Source organism: Ruditapes philippinarum, unplaced genomic scaffold (genome assembly GCF_026571515.1).
Source record: "Ruditapes philippinarum isolate M1 unplaced genomic scaffold, ASM2657151v2 ctg3423_1_1_1_1, whole genome shotgun sequence".
Classification (NCBI taxonomy): Eukaryota; Metazoa; Mollusca; class Bivalvia; order Venerida; family Veneridae; genus Ruditapes; species Ruditapes philippinarum.
Window position 1 is genome coordinate 118,040 of NW_026867151.1, and position 18,677 is coordinate 136,716.

Here is an 18,677-nt window from a genome sequence, read left to right on the forward strand (position 1 = left end):
TGTGCTCTTTTTTTAACAAGTCGGTTGTGGTAAAATTGCTATTGTGTTCACTAATTTAATAATTAGCATTAGACAGGTCAGGGATCTACGCATACATTTTAAGCAGATCAGACATTGTGTACACCAGTCTAACTGACCTCTGTGAAAACGCTCTAACATGATTGGAACGCACTACTTTTAACATTGCGGCTCGAACACGCGTGATAGTTTTTCGTCCATTGTTAGTTTAAAACCGAATGTGAAAGTAGTTTTGAATATTTGAATATATAGTTACACAGTCGGTCGAACTATCAATTGCACTTGCAATATTAAAATCTGAAAAACAGTGATCCCTTGGAAGCAATAAACAAGTTAAATCACTTGAAAAGATATATTGAGTTTTATAAAATAAAAACTTCATCCCTATGCGGACCTCTTTATGTCGGATTCATTTTACCCTCATTGGGGTGAGTAATGCGTCGTACGAAACAGGTCGATATTTGAGAGACGGGTGTGTATACAATGGCAGATCAGATTTACACATGTATCAAATTCCGACTTTTAAATAGACGAATGTCCATGAACTTGCTTGCGTCAGGAAATGCATGCATAGTAAATCCGACATGTTCAACATCGAACAATGAACTGTGTACAGCTGTAAGTTCATATTTGTTTTTCTTTGAATACATGCAGTTTGACACAGGCAAGGCGTATTGTTTGTGTGCGTGTGTGGGTATGTGTTCCTGTGTACGCCCATGCGTGTGTGTCTGTGTGAATAAATATTGACAAAGGAGGTAGTTTTTTATAAAGTAATATACAAAAGAATCGCTACAAAATTGTCATTTTTATTTAAAATAAAGCCATTTCTTACAGTCAAATACATTTTTCTTTAACTTTTGTGATTGAAATTGTAGTTTCAAGCTGTCCGTTTCATAAAATATGTCGGTAATTGTTTCATCAATTGACGATTATTTTCTTTCGTATTTAAGTATGTGCTCATTACCAACTTGGTGCTAGGGGGCGTGAGGGATGTTGCACTTATTCATTATTCTTCATGTACAGACTCAATCAAACCGAGTCTGCAATTCTTATGTAATTTTGTTGTGATTAATGCTTCCGAGGGATCGCTTTGTTTCCAGATTTTTGAAAGCACATTGACTTTATTACAAAACCCCATAAATATTAGACATGAAAGAAACAGCATGGGTGTTTGGCCGTAGGTATGGTTCTTTGTCGTGAAAATGCACCGAATAGGTTTGCGAAACAATCGAACTTAATGCAAAACATAAATTAAAGAGACAAGGTAATTGTACCCAATATTAAAATGAATGCGAGACGAATTAAATTGATAGTGATAATAACAGGATTTGGACGTAGACGAAAAAATATGAAATGAAGTTACCGTAATTCTACTTCAGATTTCATTCGGCGCTAACCGACACGATCATATGACATTTACATGTTTAACAGGAAAAATTATAGACGCCTTTGACCAGGTTTACCTGTGATTATCACGTTATGTAAACCACACATATATCACCATTTTCAGAAAATTTAATGTTTGCTTTACAAATCGTGAGGGATTGTCAAAAGGTAAGCAATTTATTTTATTTTACTGTTGCTACGTAAAGGTCCGGTTATTTTTTTATTGTCCTGACCATCTATTTGATATGTATATTAAAACCAGTCGTATTCAAATGTACACAATGACTTAAACATGTTAAACGTTGTGGAAAATCTAGGTTACAGAAAAAGAAACAAATACAAAAACGACGTACATCAAAATCATTTACATCAAAACTATTAAAATTTATGTTTACTCATGCGCAAATGAATTCTGCTACATAAAGTTATTATTAACATTTACAATATCAGGAAATTATCCATGATAATAAACTGAACAGATCTAATTATGTTCCAAGATTGATAGGTAAATTAATGAATTCCAAAGTTTTGTTTTCTACTTTTCTGCAATGTACATAGCAAAATATACAAAATATCTAATATTATCAAGGATGATGAACTGATAATGATATGTCTGCATGTCGACTCTATTACATATGTTTATCAGTAAATGGTATAAACACTGTTACAAATTTGAGATAACAGACACAATATATTAAAAGGCAAATATTTCTCTCACAATTTGTTGTTTTTCTATCCTGTTCGGTGTTTAGAATGTTCAAATACGTTAATCAGAGTGTATTGTAAATTTATCTGAAATGGCAGCAATTTAAACGCTAACATAAATGGAGAGGTTTAGATAACAAGAAGTCGATTTAAGTAAATACTTTTACCTTGATAAGGACACGCATGTTTATGTTTTATTACACCCACTTAAAAGTGGACTCAGTCCGTCCGTATGTTCGTTAACGCGTCCTTGTCCATTCAATAACTTGAGAGGTCAGCAGCCATAGTTAATGTTATTTGGTAAAGATATTGCAAATGGACAGTCAATGGCCTCTTTTGGTTTTGATGTAAAATGCTCAAAAGGGAAGGTCACCACTAAACCCTTTTCCGGCCAATAAATTTGGAACGTTTGGAAAGCTTTGTCAACAGTCTTAAGATTAGCGTAGCTGTTTTTTTCTGACTAGGAGATGTCACTATAAATTGTGAAGTAAATAGCTAAAAGATCAAGGTCATATAGGTTTTAACCAAAAAATCATTGTTCGACTTATAACTAGCTGACGGTCTGGATAATTGCCAATCATTCTTTATATACTGTTTTACTGAGTACAGAGTTATGGACGGCAACAAACTTTAATACCATTGACAACTGGTGAGCTTTTAGGCTTTCAAATTTCTATTTTGTACATTTTACTGAATTGCTGTTAAGAAAGTATGCTTGCTCGATGGCTGATACCAATACAAATGTTAATCTTAATCTCTTTCAGGATGTGATTTTACAAAGTATGCCCATATAATTATTATAACGACACGTGAGTTATATCAGCAAAAGGTATTTGCGAAACTATAAGAGTGTTATCTGTTCACCTTGAATTCTGTTTTGTAAGATTGTGCAATTTCATTGGTCACTACATGATATCTGTCTTGTAGGGAAAATGGCAGGAACTATTTCAATTCATGACAAAAAACAACTAGAGCGTTATATACAAGGAGGCCCAAAACAGATTAGTTTGTTATACAGCTTTACTATTGATGGTGCAGATTCATCAACCTTTCATCGACTTTGCGACAAACAAGGCCCAACAGTTACTGTCATTTATAACACTCAAGGTACAGTGTACGGAGGCTACACAGAGATAAGTTGGACTTCAGAGGACGGGAAATACTATAGAGATGATCATGCTTTTCTGTTTCAGCTATACCGAAATGGCAAAAATAATCCGATGAAATTTCCAGTGAAAATGCCAGAAAAGGCCATTTACTGCATTAACAGCAATGGACCGATATTTGAAGGAGGACATGACATGAAAACCTTTAGTGGAACCCTTACTATTCAAAACAAACAATACACTTTAAATGGATCTTTTTCACTTGACAGTACCTTTGACATGGGTCCATGTTCTATTGAGCAGTTTTGCAACAACACCAAAACAGTCATAAATTTTGAAGTATACAGTGTATCTGGTAAGTAATCCATTCGTGTAATTTAGAAATGCCTCAAGTAGAAATAGTATATAGTACCCAAATTAAGCATAGCCTGTACGAAATTTTGGCACGGATTCTGGGCGGAATTGGCACGGAATTGACACGGAATCAGTGATTTCTGGGCGGACCAGGAACGGAAACGCAAATTCCGTGTCATTCCGTCTCAAGAGAAAAATATTTTGTTCACTTTTCTGGGCGGAAAACTAGAAAAATTGCGGCTGGAATTTTATTTGGAGCAGAATTTATACTTAAACATTTCATCTTGGACAGAATTTTCAACTTTGAAATTTTCTTGGGAAGGAATGGTATTCACTATGGGCGGAATTCTATACTTAAACTTTTTTCTTGAACAGAATTTCACATATAAGATGTTTAAATTATAATTGTTAACTCTTGTTTTTGCACTTGCAGACATTGAAATTTTACCAACTGTACTTATTATTTTTGTAGAAGCATGATACTTGACCAATAATTACAGGTGTATTTTTAGAATAAATAGGGTTATTTTTTAGACATTAAAATATGCCTAAACAATGTTTTTAAATATTGTGGCAAATGATATATTGTCAGCTAGACTAATTTAGCAAATCTTTTTTGTACTGAAAAACAACTGTAATAACAGTTTATAAAAAGCAACATTGAAATAAGAATGCTGTTTAAATTTGAATATCAGGACAGCCACAGGACAAGATAGTGTGCTTGCCATTTTAAACTCTAAGAAATCATGATTTTGTTATAAAAAAATAAACAAAAACAAAACAAAAACATTGCATGAAATAATCTCATATAGTATGTCCTTTTAATCTATATAGAATTGATCAGCCAATATGCCCAATAATTGCTTTCATTTAGGTAAATAAATACTACAATATATATCCACTGAGATTTTACACTACACAGATCAGAGCTCTGATAAAACACAACTGACCAGCAGTTTCCCACCATCTTAAATTCTTTGCATGACTAATTTACTCCACTGGTCATTCCAACAGATAAGGCTGTTCCATTGAATTATTTTGGGGAGAGATAACATTATAAATTTCATATGCAGAATTTGTCTAGGACATTGCAATTTTTTTTTGTTCAGAAATTTGTAATGATTTTTAAATTCTATATATATATCTATTTGTTACTTGAATTTTTATTACATTCAATGAATGGAGGTTGAGATGATGAGTAAATTAACCCTGTTTTACATAATGATTGACCTGTCCATGCAGTTATACAGTTGTGAATTTTGAATTCTAAGATATCTGGGTCAGCAAGAAGAGTGCAAATAACAGAGGATGTACTTGATATTTTAACAATTTTGGAGATATACTTTTGTTTAAGATCTCAAAGTGTTTTAGTATTGGTATGATAAATAAGTGTGAAAACATGGGACAAAGAGATGAACAACATAAGCAGGTAATTATAAACCTTTAGTTACATTAATGCTGAACAAACTACTATCAATGGTAGCAAGCTAAAATTTGTAACAAGAGGTCAGTGTTGTTTTTATATTTTCAAGTTCTTCATACATTTGTTTTTTTCTGATAATTGTTTTAAATCTTTATTACATGTTTAATGACTGTAAAATATAAGTTATTCAATGATTCTATATAATGATTGTGTGTATTGTATGAATTAATAGCATGTAGTAGATCTTTTTCATTTCCTGGAAATTAAACAAATTAAGTCAATTTGATTTAATAGGAATAAATGGTACAAATTCAGAAGTTTTGTACAGCTGAACAGGGTCATCATAATCATTTATTATTTAACATGTATGTGTTGTGTTTCCAATGGAACAATCTAAAATTACATTTTACACTTATATTTTCAGGCTGGGAGTTAAGTGCTGACTGTGAGATGCAAGGTGTTTCAATAAAGATGTGCAGTATTAATCCCGAAAAGGTATATTTTTAAATCTCAATACTTTACTATTCAACATCTTTCCTTGAAAAAATACATAACCAGTAATAAATAGTGTCACAAATAAAGCAGTTAATTAATTCTTATACATAGCAATTCTTAAACACTTGTGCACTGAAATAAGATACTGCGTATGCTTTAGTATTTTTGAATATGCATAAGCACTGTTAATATTTAATACTGTTGAAACATAAAATTTGATATTATCAAAAAATATGAAATATAACTGCATATAATTATGCAATCAAACATAATTCATTACTGCATTTTTGTTTAATTAATTATTAATTTTATTATTAAAGGTGAGCAAAACCACAAGAAGTTAGGCAGTGGACTTAAAACAGACATCAATTTAAGAAATAGTAATTTAAATAATCAGAAACATTTGAAACAAATTTATGATTGAAACACTCTCAGCAAAAAAATTGCAAAAAAACAAAGTGTTGGATTCTAAGAAAACCAGTAGATCTACCAAAACCTCCAGGTAGAAAAAAAACTGTTTGTGTTATAGTGAATGTATGGTATTCTATTCTGTATTTGGACTAAAGGATATGTATTAAATTTTGTGAAAGAAAATTTAATGTGATACATTATTGATAATTTTATCCCAAAAAAATGTGATCATGTTAAACTCCTATAAATTCCGCCCCCATGAATTCTGTCCCAGAATTCCGCCCAGAATTTTGTTTGACAATTCCGTTCCAAAATTCCGTTCCGAAATTCCGCCCTGAGATTCCGCTTCAAAATTCCGCCCGGAGATTCCGCTTCAAAATTCCGCCCCAAGATTCCGCTTCAAAATTCCGCCCCAACTCATTTGCATATTTCGTCCCAATTCCGCCCAGAATCCGTCCCGTTTCCGCCTGGAATCCGGCCGGAATCCGTGCCAAAAGCAAATGGTTTAACACTTGTATATTTAGGGGAGAATTTAAATTTCTGGGCGGAATCTGCCATTGAATTCCGCCTCATTTCCGTGCAGAAAATTTCGTACAGGAACTTGCAAACAGTCACAATATAAGTTATTCTCACTTATTATGGAAATATTTCATCAAAGGCATAGTTATATATAAATATATTAATAGTGAATTCCTTATAGAACATAAGTTCCCATGCTGTTTTTATTGCAGATATACCACAACCACCCTGGAGAGAGATCGGATATTGGGAACGTCAGGTAAAATCTTTGGGTTATATTTTTGTCTGAGACATAGATGATGGCCTGAGTAAAATTAGTTCTGGCTTCCATAACTTTAAATGTCGCTTTTAATTTCGACGTTGTGCGATCGTTAAGGTGAACCCCATTTGCAAAGACTTCCAGAATATTGAAAGTTTGTGAACAGTATATAAATAACTATAAAAACTCCCTTATTAATCAAAATGTGGTCAAAAAAATTATACCATTTGATAAACAAATCAATTTTGTCCTTTATTGTTCTTCGAATTTTGGGATTTCTAGTACATGCATCTATTTTTAGTAACGGCCCATACACTTTTAGTAATGCACTATACAATTGAAAACGGGTAACTAAAGGACATCAGACGTATCCGAACATAAAGGCTCATAATTCACGTGATACGACAGCAATGGCTGCAAATTTTAATGAAATACATGTATTAACGCGCTGATAAACTTTAAGGTATAATACCGTTGATTAAACCTATTTTGTTACAAAACTTAAACTGAAGAGTGCAAACTATATTAAAGTACCCATACGCGTTTAGGTTTTGTCTAAATAAGGCAAATTTATTAATTTATAGCATTACATAAATATGTCACAAGCCTGTGTGACTTTCGATACGGATTGGCTTTAGCGAACAGGTCTAACAGTATTATAAAACCTGTTGTTCGCTGAAGTCTCATAAATAATAGTCCTTATAACAAATTTGCGGGAATACCCACACGCATAAGCCAAATTAATTTCCTTTTTTCGGTATACATTATATAATACTGTACTGAGGTTATATGGACATCAAGTGAAAGATACTACTATACAAAACTGAATATCGATGAAATGGCAAGAGAGCATTCGTATGTAACATCGTCTATGAAAATACGCTTCAATAATTTTTTCAAATCATATTCAGTTATTACGCGATTGAAGTTATGTTTATTGCTACACCATACAGTAGTATGTATTTCAAATAACAAATGTACCATTTGCCATTGTTAAGTAAAAGATTTATGTTTATTCTGACCAATTATCTGCATTTCTATCTTTTACTTTGAAATAATTTAGTACTTTGCATTTGACATATGTTTAAAGTTGATCTTTTCATACAGGATTTAGAACGTTTGAAGAACGAAATCAATGCCTGGTCTCCACCGCGTAGAATTAATCTGACCACAGCAAACATTCTCTTCCTCGGTCCGGTTGGTGCTGGGAAATCAAGTTTCTTCAATACAATTTCCTCAATCTTTCGAGGTCATGTGACAGGACAGGCTGTTTGCGGTAGCGCAGAACAGAGTATCACATCAAAGGTATACCGTACTACCCACAACTGTTAAAATATTATTTATCTAGATAAGTTGAAATGAAAAGTTTTTACATGAGAAGATATTATAGCAATTCCGGTAATTTAAAACTTCAATTTGTTCATATATATGCCATACTTTTTCACATGAAATCTTTTAAAGCATTACAACCATAATACGCTTAAAAGGTTAAAATTGTGTCAGCGTTATCGGCTATTATATGTGCAATATCTTTGACTTGGTAAAATTTAATATCCTTGGTACTTATTTATTAACAGTACCATATGTATCGTGTGCGAGGTTCCGCTCTGACAAAACCAATGAAATTTAGGCTGTGTGACACAAGAGGGATTGAAGAAAATCAAGGCATTGATGGCACAGAGCTTAATTACATTTTGGAGGGAAATGTTCCAAATGAATACCAGGCTGGATAACTTTTATTCATATACATGAGTGTATGTACAAATATATAGGCGCACTCATGCTGCTAAGACTCTGGTTAAAATTAAAAAACACGATGCCTGTTAAATATTTTATTTTTGCTTTAACAAATTTATTGATTTCTAAGAACGCACATATTACCTCAGCAACATATCAAATGTAGATCTATCTATTTTGAGGATAACCCGTTCATTAACATGATGTTTGTACTATTTGTAATATAATGGTTCGTGTTGATTTGATTTATCAACATTCATTTATTTCAGTTTAACCCATCAACCCCGATTTCTCCCGACACAACTGGATTTGTCGCCTCACCGACATTGAACCACAAAATTCATTGTGTTTGCTTCATAATAGATGGTAGCACAGCATCAGTAATGTCAGAGAAAATGTTAGAAAAGATCAAAGCCCTTCAGAGTACAGTTCGTCAAAAGGGTATGATATAACGGGTTCAATAAATGTTTGATACAGTGTAACCAAGTTTGAGCGAGATACATTTAATAAGTGCCTGTTATCTGTTAATCATTATCATAGTATAATGATCATCAGAGTCTGTAAAGTCTCACCTTTGCTTTTGTTGTTGTTTTTTTTTATTTTTTTATGAAATACATGCAAATAATATTTTGATTTTAATGACAGAATCATACTTTGTTTTACAATTGTGAAAAGTTTTTCATTTTATATATAAATTTCTCGTAGAGATTTCATTCTTAATATTTAAACTTCTCATTTAGTAAATGTATTTTGATGAAATTTAATAACCATGCTTTTGTTATTGCTTACTGTAGGTTTGTCACAAGTAGTCCTAGTAACTAAAATTGACAAAGTTTGCTCTAATGTAGAGGAAGATGTGTCCACAGTATTTCAGAGCGTTGCAATTCAGGAGCTTGTTGATACGGTTTCTAACATCTTTGGTGTACCAAGGAATCATGTGTTACCAGTTAAAAACTATGAAAAGGAAATCAATGTGAGGGATGATATAAGTTTACTAGCGCTTTATTCACTTCGACAAATTCTTCGGGCATCTGAAGATTTCATGTTTAACCTTCTTGATAGATAGGACGACGAGAGGGGTGATTCAGAATCTTTGGAATAAATGTTATTTTTGCAAAGCAAACATAACTTATTATCATAAAATTTACAGATGTTATCATGACATTTTGTTAGCACTCTCAATTAATCAGTGGACAATTCCATAACTAACATTCTTAATTATTTTTGTAGAAAGCTTATACCTTTAAAATATGGTTTATATAATTTACAATATGTTTACAATATATTCTTAAAATTAAAAGAGATTACAACTGAGTACTGCTTATTGGTTATCTGATTTCTTCGGTCAGGACGACATTATGTGGCTTTTGTTAAGGCAGCAACTGCTCTTGTACATGTTGTAAGTAAGTAATGTTAATGTAAGTAAATGTTATTAAAATACGTCATAATAAATTCGGATTATGTATCTGAACAGTTTACAAGTTATCATACAAAAGTTGACGTTCACAAATACAAATAAAAACTGACTCGAGAACTAAGTTCTATTTGTATGAACTAATGAATCGTTGTAATACAAAATATAGTGTGCGTTTTTTTCGACGGACTAGTACTGTTCAACTATTACACTGAGACATGTGTCCATTAAACATTTAAATGACGAAATTAAATTGAGTTGACCATTGTTTATATGATTTTTCCATACTAAACAGACTAGTCCAATTATAAGATTGTTAAGACTTTTTTCACCCTTAACAATTCTTGCACCTGACTGTTCTAATTCTGTTTTATATTCTGCATAGTATTTATGTGTAGACTGTTCCTCAACATTTATTCTAAATATCTCTTCTGTTTGACCTAAATGCCCCTGATTCTTGAGGAAAATTTTTCATAAAATATCATGTATGAGGAAAAATTGAACAAATACAATTAAGAATATTGCAAGGTGTTATGTCATTTTTTTAAAACGACTGGGGCCTGATGTTTTTTTAGGCCAGCTGTTCGAAGAATAGTGGTGATATCCGAGTCTCCTCTTGTGTCAGTGTCCGCGTTTTCATATCAATTTGGTTAAAAACTTGAGTGTAACATCTTGAACATCATCATATTTCATGAACCTCTAAAATATTTGCTCGTCTTTAATAGGATATCCAAAACCAATAACTCTAGCATGGTTTTAACAGAATTATTACCCATTTGTAAACAAAAACATCCTTCTAAAACTTATCCATGTAATAAAATTGAAGATAAATGATCATTTATACTGAATGTATTCACTTCGAACTAAAAACATGTTTTCGGGATCATATTTATGTCACCTTTCTATACAAAATTTATCCAAAACCTTATACTCTTACATGAGTTTTACTGAATAGTGACCCTTTGTGAACATACTGCAGGAATTAACTTCTATCATAAAACATGTTTCGTGACCATAAATAATGATCACTATCCAAGGACCATTACATTGCACTGATGTTGACTAATTAATAGCCTTTAGTGAAGGCTTAGTATGTAACATCAAATCAAACAACAACTGAAAGCATTAATTTGAAACAAAAAAAATCAAACAAATGTATATGTTTTCAGATCATAATTGGAGGTCACTCATAACCTCATGAATCTTAATTAATATAGATTTGGACTGAGTAAATGGCCATTTGTGAAGTTCGAAAAGTATTTGTTAGAGTTTTGCAACCAACATCAATCTTCAGAACGACATGCATATACTGGTGGTTAATGCATTAGTTTGAAATGTAACATACGATAACATCAGTTTTCGTAAAAAAATGTATGCAATTACCCTTTCTTGTCCATTTCAGCAATTTGACTTATTCCTCTGTGGTCTCTGTTGTTTGGACTCATACCAACGTGTTCAATGATGCATATTTACTGATAAACTCTCTTTCAAGCCAAATAGAGATGCTAAGAAAACCATCTCGACACAACATCTTAGCCTACGGGGTTTGGGAAATATTTTTCTTATATAGTGGCGGTCCTGTACTGAACATTTTTTTTATATTTTGTAAGTTTTATACATATGGCAATAGTAAGAAACTTTTCACATGTTAAAACACTCGTGGCGAATGGAAAATAATCAAAATGAAAGCATGTTCAAAGCCAAACATCCAAATCATAAAAAAAGACGTAAAGACATTTGTTTATACAAATTATTTCATATACTCAATCTTCACAAAAGCACGTGCTGATGCATCTGAGATGAAGTCATAATATAATGTGTATGATGAATATGAACAAACTAAGAAGAAAAGTTACAAGAGTTGTTTTTATGTAATAATAGGACATAAATTCAAGTGAATGAGTCTTGTACCGAAGATTAAAATGAATGCGAGATGAATTTATTATTAAAATAAAAGGTTGTGGATATTGACGAACGAATATGAAATAAAATTTAAATGCCAGATGTAATTCAGCGCTAACCGTCCAAAGCTTACAGGACCATTCGACATTTACATGAATTTAAGGGAAATAATAGCCGCCTTTGACCGGGATTACCAGTGATTATCACGTTCTTTAAACATCATGTGTATCACCATTTTCAGAAAACTATAAAGTTTGCTTTACATATCGTGAGGGATTGAACAACAGGTAGGCAAATTAATGCATTGTAGTGTTGCTAAGTAAACGTCCGGTTACTTTTTGATTTCCCTATCCTTTTTTACTATTTTTAAATTAAACATACACTACCGATATTAGATATTTAATACTTAATATGTATATTTTACTCAACCTCACTCAAATGTCCACATTCACTTAAACTTACACAATATTGTGATATTACAAAATCCACTTTCCTCAGTAAAAAAACAAGAAGAAAAGTAATTTAAACAACAACAAATAAATAAAAAAAAACAAAAAACAACTTTCTATTAAATTCATTATTCAAATTTGTGTTTACACATGTCCATATGAATTCCGCACAATTACATGTTTATTACTTTTTTAATATCAGGAAATTATTCATGGGAAATGATTATCTGGACAAATCTTATTATGTTCAAAAAATGATACTGGGTTAAATTAGGTAATTTCAAATATTTTTTACGGTCACAACTGTCAATGTTTTTTATCTTCTTTGCTGCAATGTACACTACCAAATAAACAAATCTGAAATATTATCAAGGGTCATTTTTTATCAATAAATGCTATCAACAGATTATATAACAAAGTAAATAATTAGCATATTTCTTTCACGAATTGAGGTTATCCTATCGTCTGCAGTTTTTAAATATATTATACAAATGTAAGTATCTTGTAGATTTGACAGCAACGTCAGTTATAATTCACTATTATCAATGGGGGCGGATGTTTAAATAACTCAACTTACGCAAAAACAAAATACGCTCTGCTCGTATCGAAACGTGTCAATCCTTCAATGGTACTTGAAAGTGTTGGTTGTGCATAATAACCTAAATCATCTAGTGCGACTCGCTAAAGATTATTCACAAACCTTGCAAATAAGACACGTGTGTTTAATACTTGATATTTATCTCCCTATTTTATATGGATTGTTTCAAAAAATGCAATTTGACACAATCAATGTTTATTTGTTCGTGTGAAACGCCGGGTTTAAGGGCGGGTCAATATGTATGGCAATATAAAGTATATTTTCTAATTTAGCTGTGATGTTAAATTTGTATATACTATGTTAGGCTTAAAAGCATCTGCTTTTAAATGAAATAAAAAGTATGTGTGAAACAGACATTGATCTGTCCGTACGATATTCCTGCAAAAACAAACCCGAATTGTAATGAAAAAATCGTATTGTTAGTTAATAAGAAAATACAATAGAGTATTATGATTCAATTTTGTGGGCTTGTGATGGGACTACTCGACATTATACGCCGCTTCTCGCCCAATGAAATAACATTGTCTCGTGGAATTTCCAATTATTAATTATTCTGAATATAATGTAAAAGAGAAAAGAGTTCTGCCTTTCCCGGTGCTAGCTAACATAGACTGTGGACATATGGCTGACTTAACCGTTTCCATTTTGTTATGCCAATGAGTTTTCTCTCTCTTTTTATAGCGGGTACCTTAATCTTGATTTCTTTAAAATGTGTTAAATTTTATAAAGGATGTATAAGTCATATAGTCATATTGTTACAGCAACGTGTGAATTATATCAATATGATATAAGTGACATTTATTCACTTGGAATTTTATTTCTGCTATTATTTGTACAGTATCATTTTATTCGGAAGAAATGTATGATTTTATTTACTTTGCAGAAAAAAAATGGTAGGGAAACTTTCAATTGCTGAAAAAAAAGGAACTACAACGTTATATACAAGCGGGTCCAAAACAGTTTAGTTTGATATACAGCTTCACAAGGGATGGTGCAGATGTATCAGTTTTCCATCAACTTTGCGACAAACAAGGCCCAACAGTTACTGTCATTTATAACACTCAAGGAAAAGTGTACGGAGGCTATACACAGAGATAAGTTGGACTTCAGAGGGCAGTAAATATTATAGGGATAAACATGCTTTTCTGTTTCGGCTTCATGAAAATGGCAAAAATAGTCCAATGAAATTTCCTATTAAAAAGCCAGATAATGCCATTTACTGTTCAAATACAAATGGGCCGATCTTTGGAGAAGGGTATGATGTGAGTACCTTTTCTTCAACCCTTTCAATGCAAAGCAGTCATTTCACTTTAAACGGAGGATTTAATTTTGGCAGTGCCTATGACATGGGTTCATGTTCTATAGAGCAGTTTTGTAACAACAGCAAAACAGTCACAGACTTAGAGGTTTACAGCGTGTCTGGTAAGTGTCCGATCAAACGATGCTATAGATGATGACTTTAATTAATTCTAGTATATAAATACATATTTCATTTTTATCAAATTTTGCGTTTTCTTAAAAGGTAATCTTGTATCTAAATTTATCATAATTTGCGTATCATAAAGTGTCATCCAATTATAAGATATTCCCAACAATTATGCAAATAATATCGTTGACTTCTTTTGATAATATATAATAGATTATTCTTTTTATAACTAGTTAATTTTTCATCTGAAAAAAGTAATAGACATGTAGTTTTTAATTACACAGATATATCGTTAGTACCATCCTGGAGAGAGCTCGGAGGTTGGGAGCATCAGGTACATTTTTAGTTGCTTTGCAAACCATCATTTACCTCTCATTCTTTGTCTAAGACATGTATAATGACCTTAGAACATTAAAAATCTTTTAATAAATATAATATTAATACACAATCTGCCTTTGTATCTTTTGTCTTTAATAAGTATTATATCATGTTATCAGTTTTTTTAATATCTGCCTTCCCAATCAGGAAAAATTAACGCCGAGGAGGGGATATCTGAAGAAATGAAGATCTGGAATGCATGTGTTTGCTGAGTTTCTATCTTCGAAATCCCACGGACTAATGGACTCTGGCACTGAAAAATGAGCTGCATAACATACTTTGTTCTCTCGGTCCGGTTGGTGCTGGGAAATCAAGTTTCTTCAATACTGACTCGACTGCGCTCCCGTAGCAACTAAGTGAATACACTAGGTACCGGTACTTCGCTTAAATATGTTTAGTCTAATAATATTTTATTGTATAAATATACACACAATATACAATTTCATAATTTTACAGACATAATCAAGTGAACATACAAAAGGGTTGGGCCAAAAGTTCTAACAACATTATCGTGGGCCCTTCCCTGAGGTTAGTCAGAAATAAGTTTATACTATTTGAATAAAGTTGTGTGATATCAAATGATTATCAATTTCAGTTTTAAGGAATTTTCAGGAACTTATGTTCATGAACTGATTTTAACAAATGTTTTATATGTGAATATAAATAAATCGAATGAACTTTTCATAGAGAAAAAAAAATATATATATAAAAAGTTAGAAACATAGATAAGCGTAATCATAAAATTATGATACTAAGAGTGATTAAATTAAGTTATTTAAATATTATAGATGTATAAAGTATCAAATGTCAATAGTGTTCCATTTAAAGTTATTTATGGCTTTTGAATTAAGTGTTCTATGTATCAAATTATGAGAAAAAGGAATAAATAATGGAATGAAATAATAAAATTATTGTATTAGTTACAAAAATATTTTTCTTTTTGCAAAAAAGTAAGAATAAAAATAAATAAATGAATAAATAAATAAATAAATACAAATGTAAAATATTCACCGCCTAAAACCCTGTTTAATCTTTAAGTACTGTTTCAGCAGTAAAAAAAAATGATTTTATTCAATTAAATCTCTTGCTTAATTTAATAAAAGTTTGTACTTCTTTAAAAAGAATTTCATTTTCGGATTCAGATCACCCTTCTATTCCAAACAAAAGTTTTCGTACACTAAGAGGATGAAAAGATCTTGTATTTAAAAACAATGTTCGTCTTTATTCACTGTATAATTTGCATTTAAAAAAAAATAGTGTTCTGAATTTTCAATGTGTGCTCCACATATACAAGATGGACTGGAAACAATGTGATTATCATATAAATCCGAATTAAGGTTACTGCAGTTGTTTCTTAAACGAGTATGATGTACAGTAGGGAAGTGTTCACCTTTAATGAAAAATGAATGGACCGATGGGGATTTAAATATTTTTTTAATGTTTGCTTTAAAGGAATGGAGGGATTCTGATTCACGTACATTAATTGGAAGTTTATCCCATAGTTGTAGTGCTGATGGTAAAACGGATTTCGAATAAATTTCTGTCCTTCTGACAACTGATGCGTAGTCTTGATTGTTTCTTAAAAAATATGGGTTTTCATGTGCATATTGTACAGATGGGGGAAATAAATGTATTAGATAAAGTGGTGATAAATTGTTTTTGCCTTTGTATATTAAAACTAATTTTTGAATATGTCTCCTATCTGAAAGCGAAACCCAACCTAATTCTGTTAATAATTTTTGTATAGAAACGGATCTTGTCAATCATGTACCAACACGGGCAGCTTCATATTGAATTTTTTCTAATGTTTCTTTCTCATATTGCGCATAGTTATCCCAGACTAAAGACGCGTATTCTAAATGTGGACGTAAAAAAGATACATATATATTATTAAGTGATTCTCTTTTAATTTTGAATTTGAGCATTTTCATGGAACCGAGTATTTTAGAGGCTTTAGATACTATGTTAGATATATGTTGATGCCAAGACCCATCTTGACTAAATGTGACCCCAAGATGTTTATGATGTTCGACAAAATTGAGTTGTACATTATCGAAAAATAATTGTGGTTTGATCAAATTAAAAAAAGAAAAAAAAAACATTGCTTCGGTTTTTGCCGGATTGAAATTGACTAACCATTGCTTAGACCAACTTGTTATTGTCGCTAGATCCTTGTTTAACGTTTCTTACATAAAGGTTATGTTATATAAAAGTACCGAGCCTTGAGGAACGCCCCCTTCTAAAGTTGATAAAGAAGAAAATGTCGAAGATACCTAAACGTTTTGGGTTCTGTTATTTAAGTAGTATTTTAACCATGTATTTAGTTTCCCTTGTATACCGTATTGCTTTACTTTGAAGATGAGACCAGAATGTCAAATTCTATCGAATGCTTTCGAAATGTCACAAAAAATAATACAAGTAGATTCTTTGCTGTCAACTGCTTTGCAAATTTGGTTATATATATCAATAAGTTGATACTCTGTAGAATGACCTGGCAAAAACCCGGATTGATTTTGATATATTAAAGAATTTGTATGAAGATAATTATACATATGTTTGAAAATGATGCGTTCCATTACTTTACCAACACAGCTTATTAATGAAATTGGTCTATAATTTGATAGTTCATCTTTATTACCCTTTTTAAAAAGAGGCATAACATGTGCAAGTTTCCAACTGCTAGGATAGCGAATGATTAAAAAGTATACACAGTGGAATACATAAGGTTTCCGAAGTTTCGTTCAACAGTTTATGGCTTATTTCGTCTGGTCCAGAAGCTTTATTTATAACTAAATTTGTTAATACATCTTTTATTTCTTGTTCACAAATACAAAAGTCTTCTAGTCTTGAATTTGTTTTAAAAGTAAAGTCTGGAAGTTGGTATTTGAATCATCCAAGTGAGAGATTAAACTGAAGAAAGAGTTTAAAGTATTGGCTTTGTCTAAGTCTGATAAGGAGAATGTGTAAAGGTGGTATAGAATCGTTTTCAGCTGAATTATTCTTAACTAACATTTTAATTATTTTCCAATATTGTCGAGGGTTTGAGCTATTAAGATTATGCAAAGAAAATTCTAAACTATTGTAAAATAACTCTTTTGCGTTTTTCTTCATATTGTTTACTTTGTTTCGAATTTGTTTATATTTAGTCCAATTTGATGTTTTATTACTATTTATTGCTTTGTGAAATAACCTGTCTCTCTGCCTTAAACTGTTACGAATATTACTGTTAAACCATGGCTTATCTTTTGGCCTAATTAATGCAAAATACTACGGGGTGCACTGATTAACTAAATCTAAAAGTATTGCAAGCTTCATTTATATTTAAATTATTAATAAAGGTCCAGTCAGTATCTCTTATTAAATTATTGAGTTTAACAAAATCTGCATTTTATAGTTCCAAATGTTCCTTTTAAATGGCTTAAGCCGGTGCTAGGGGGCGTGAGGGATGTTGCACGTATTCATTATCCCTCATGTACAGACTCAATCAAACCGAGCCTGCAATTCTCTTGTAATTCTGTTGAGATTAATGCTTCCGAGGGATCACTTTGTTTCCAGATTTTTATTTGAATCGAAATCAACCTTTAAATAAGCAAATATTCCATAATGGTCACTTATTTCATTATCTGTTTCAAAAACTCCTGAATCAAAAACTTGAATATTGTTTGTTAATGCGATAGGGTCGAGAAGAGTTTGCGAATTGTGGTTTACCTTAGTCGGGCTATTAATAATATTTTTCATGTTATTTGTCAAAAGTATATCTTTAAATTTATGATTTTGCATGTTGAGCTGATCTTCATTTACATCTCCTACTAATGTTGTTTGTGTTCCAGAGCCATTTCTAAGCACGAGTTTACTTTGTCAAAAGTCAACTCTATAGTGAGGAGGTCTTTAAATGTACATAATAAATATGTCTGAGTTTTATCTTTTATTTCAACCCAAATAGAATCAGGAACTATATTTTCAAAGGAGATAACTCGTTTGGGTCTAAGAAAAGATGAAACGTAAACAGGAATCCCTCCCGAGCGACACGACCTATCTTTACAAAACATGAAATCAAAACCCGATAATTGTAATTCTTTATCTTCAATATTAGAATC

General features: G+C 31.6%; 1 protein-coding gene across 1 annotated transcript; it reads left to right on the top strand.

Moving 5' to 3' along the window:
• The first annotated feature begins 1,045 nt into the window (after positions 1 to 1,045).
• LOC132735035 (interferon-induced protein 44-like) lies at positions 1,046 to 10,365 on the top strand. The gene is made up of 7 exons (XM_060721934.1): positions 1,046 to 1,572; positions 2,874 to 3,570; positions 6,630 to 6,676; positions 7,784 to 7,981; positions 8,254 to 8,400; positions 8,683 to 8,854; positions 9,208 to 10,365. Exons 2-7 carry the CDS (start codon positions 3,042 to 3,044, stop codon positions 9,477 to 9,479), a joined length of 1,365 nt encoding a protein of 454 aa, XP_060577917.1. The 5' UTR covers positions 1,046 to 1,572; positions 2,874 to 3,041; the 3' UTR covers positions 9,480 to 10,365.
• Positions 10,366 to 18,677: the final 8,312 nt, after the last annotated feature.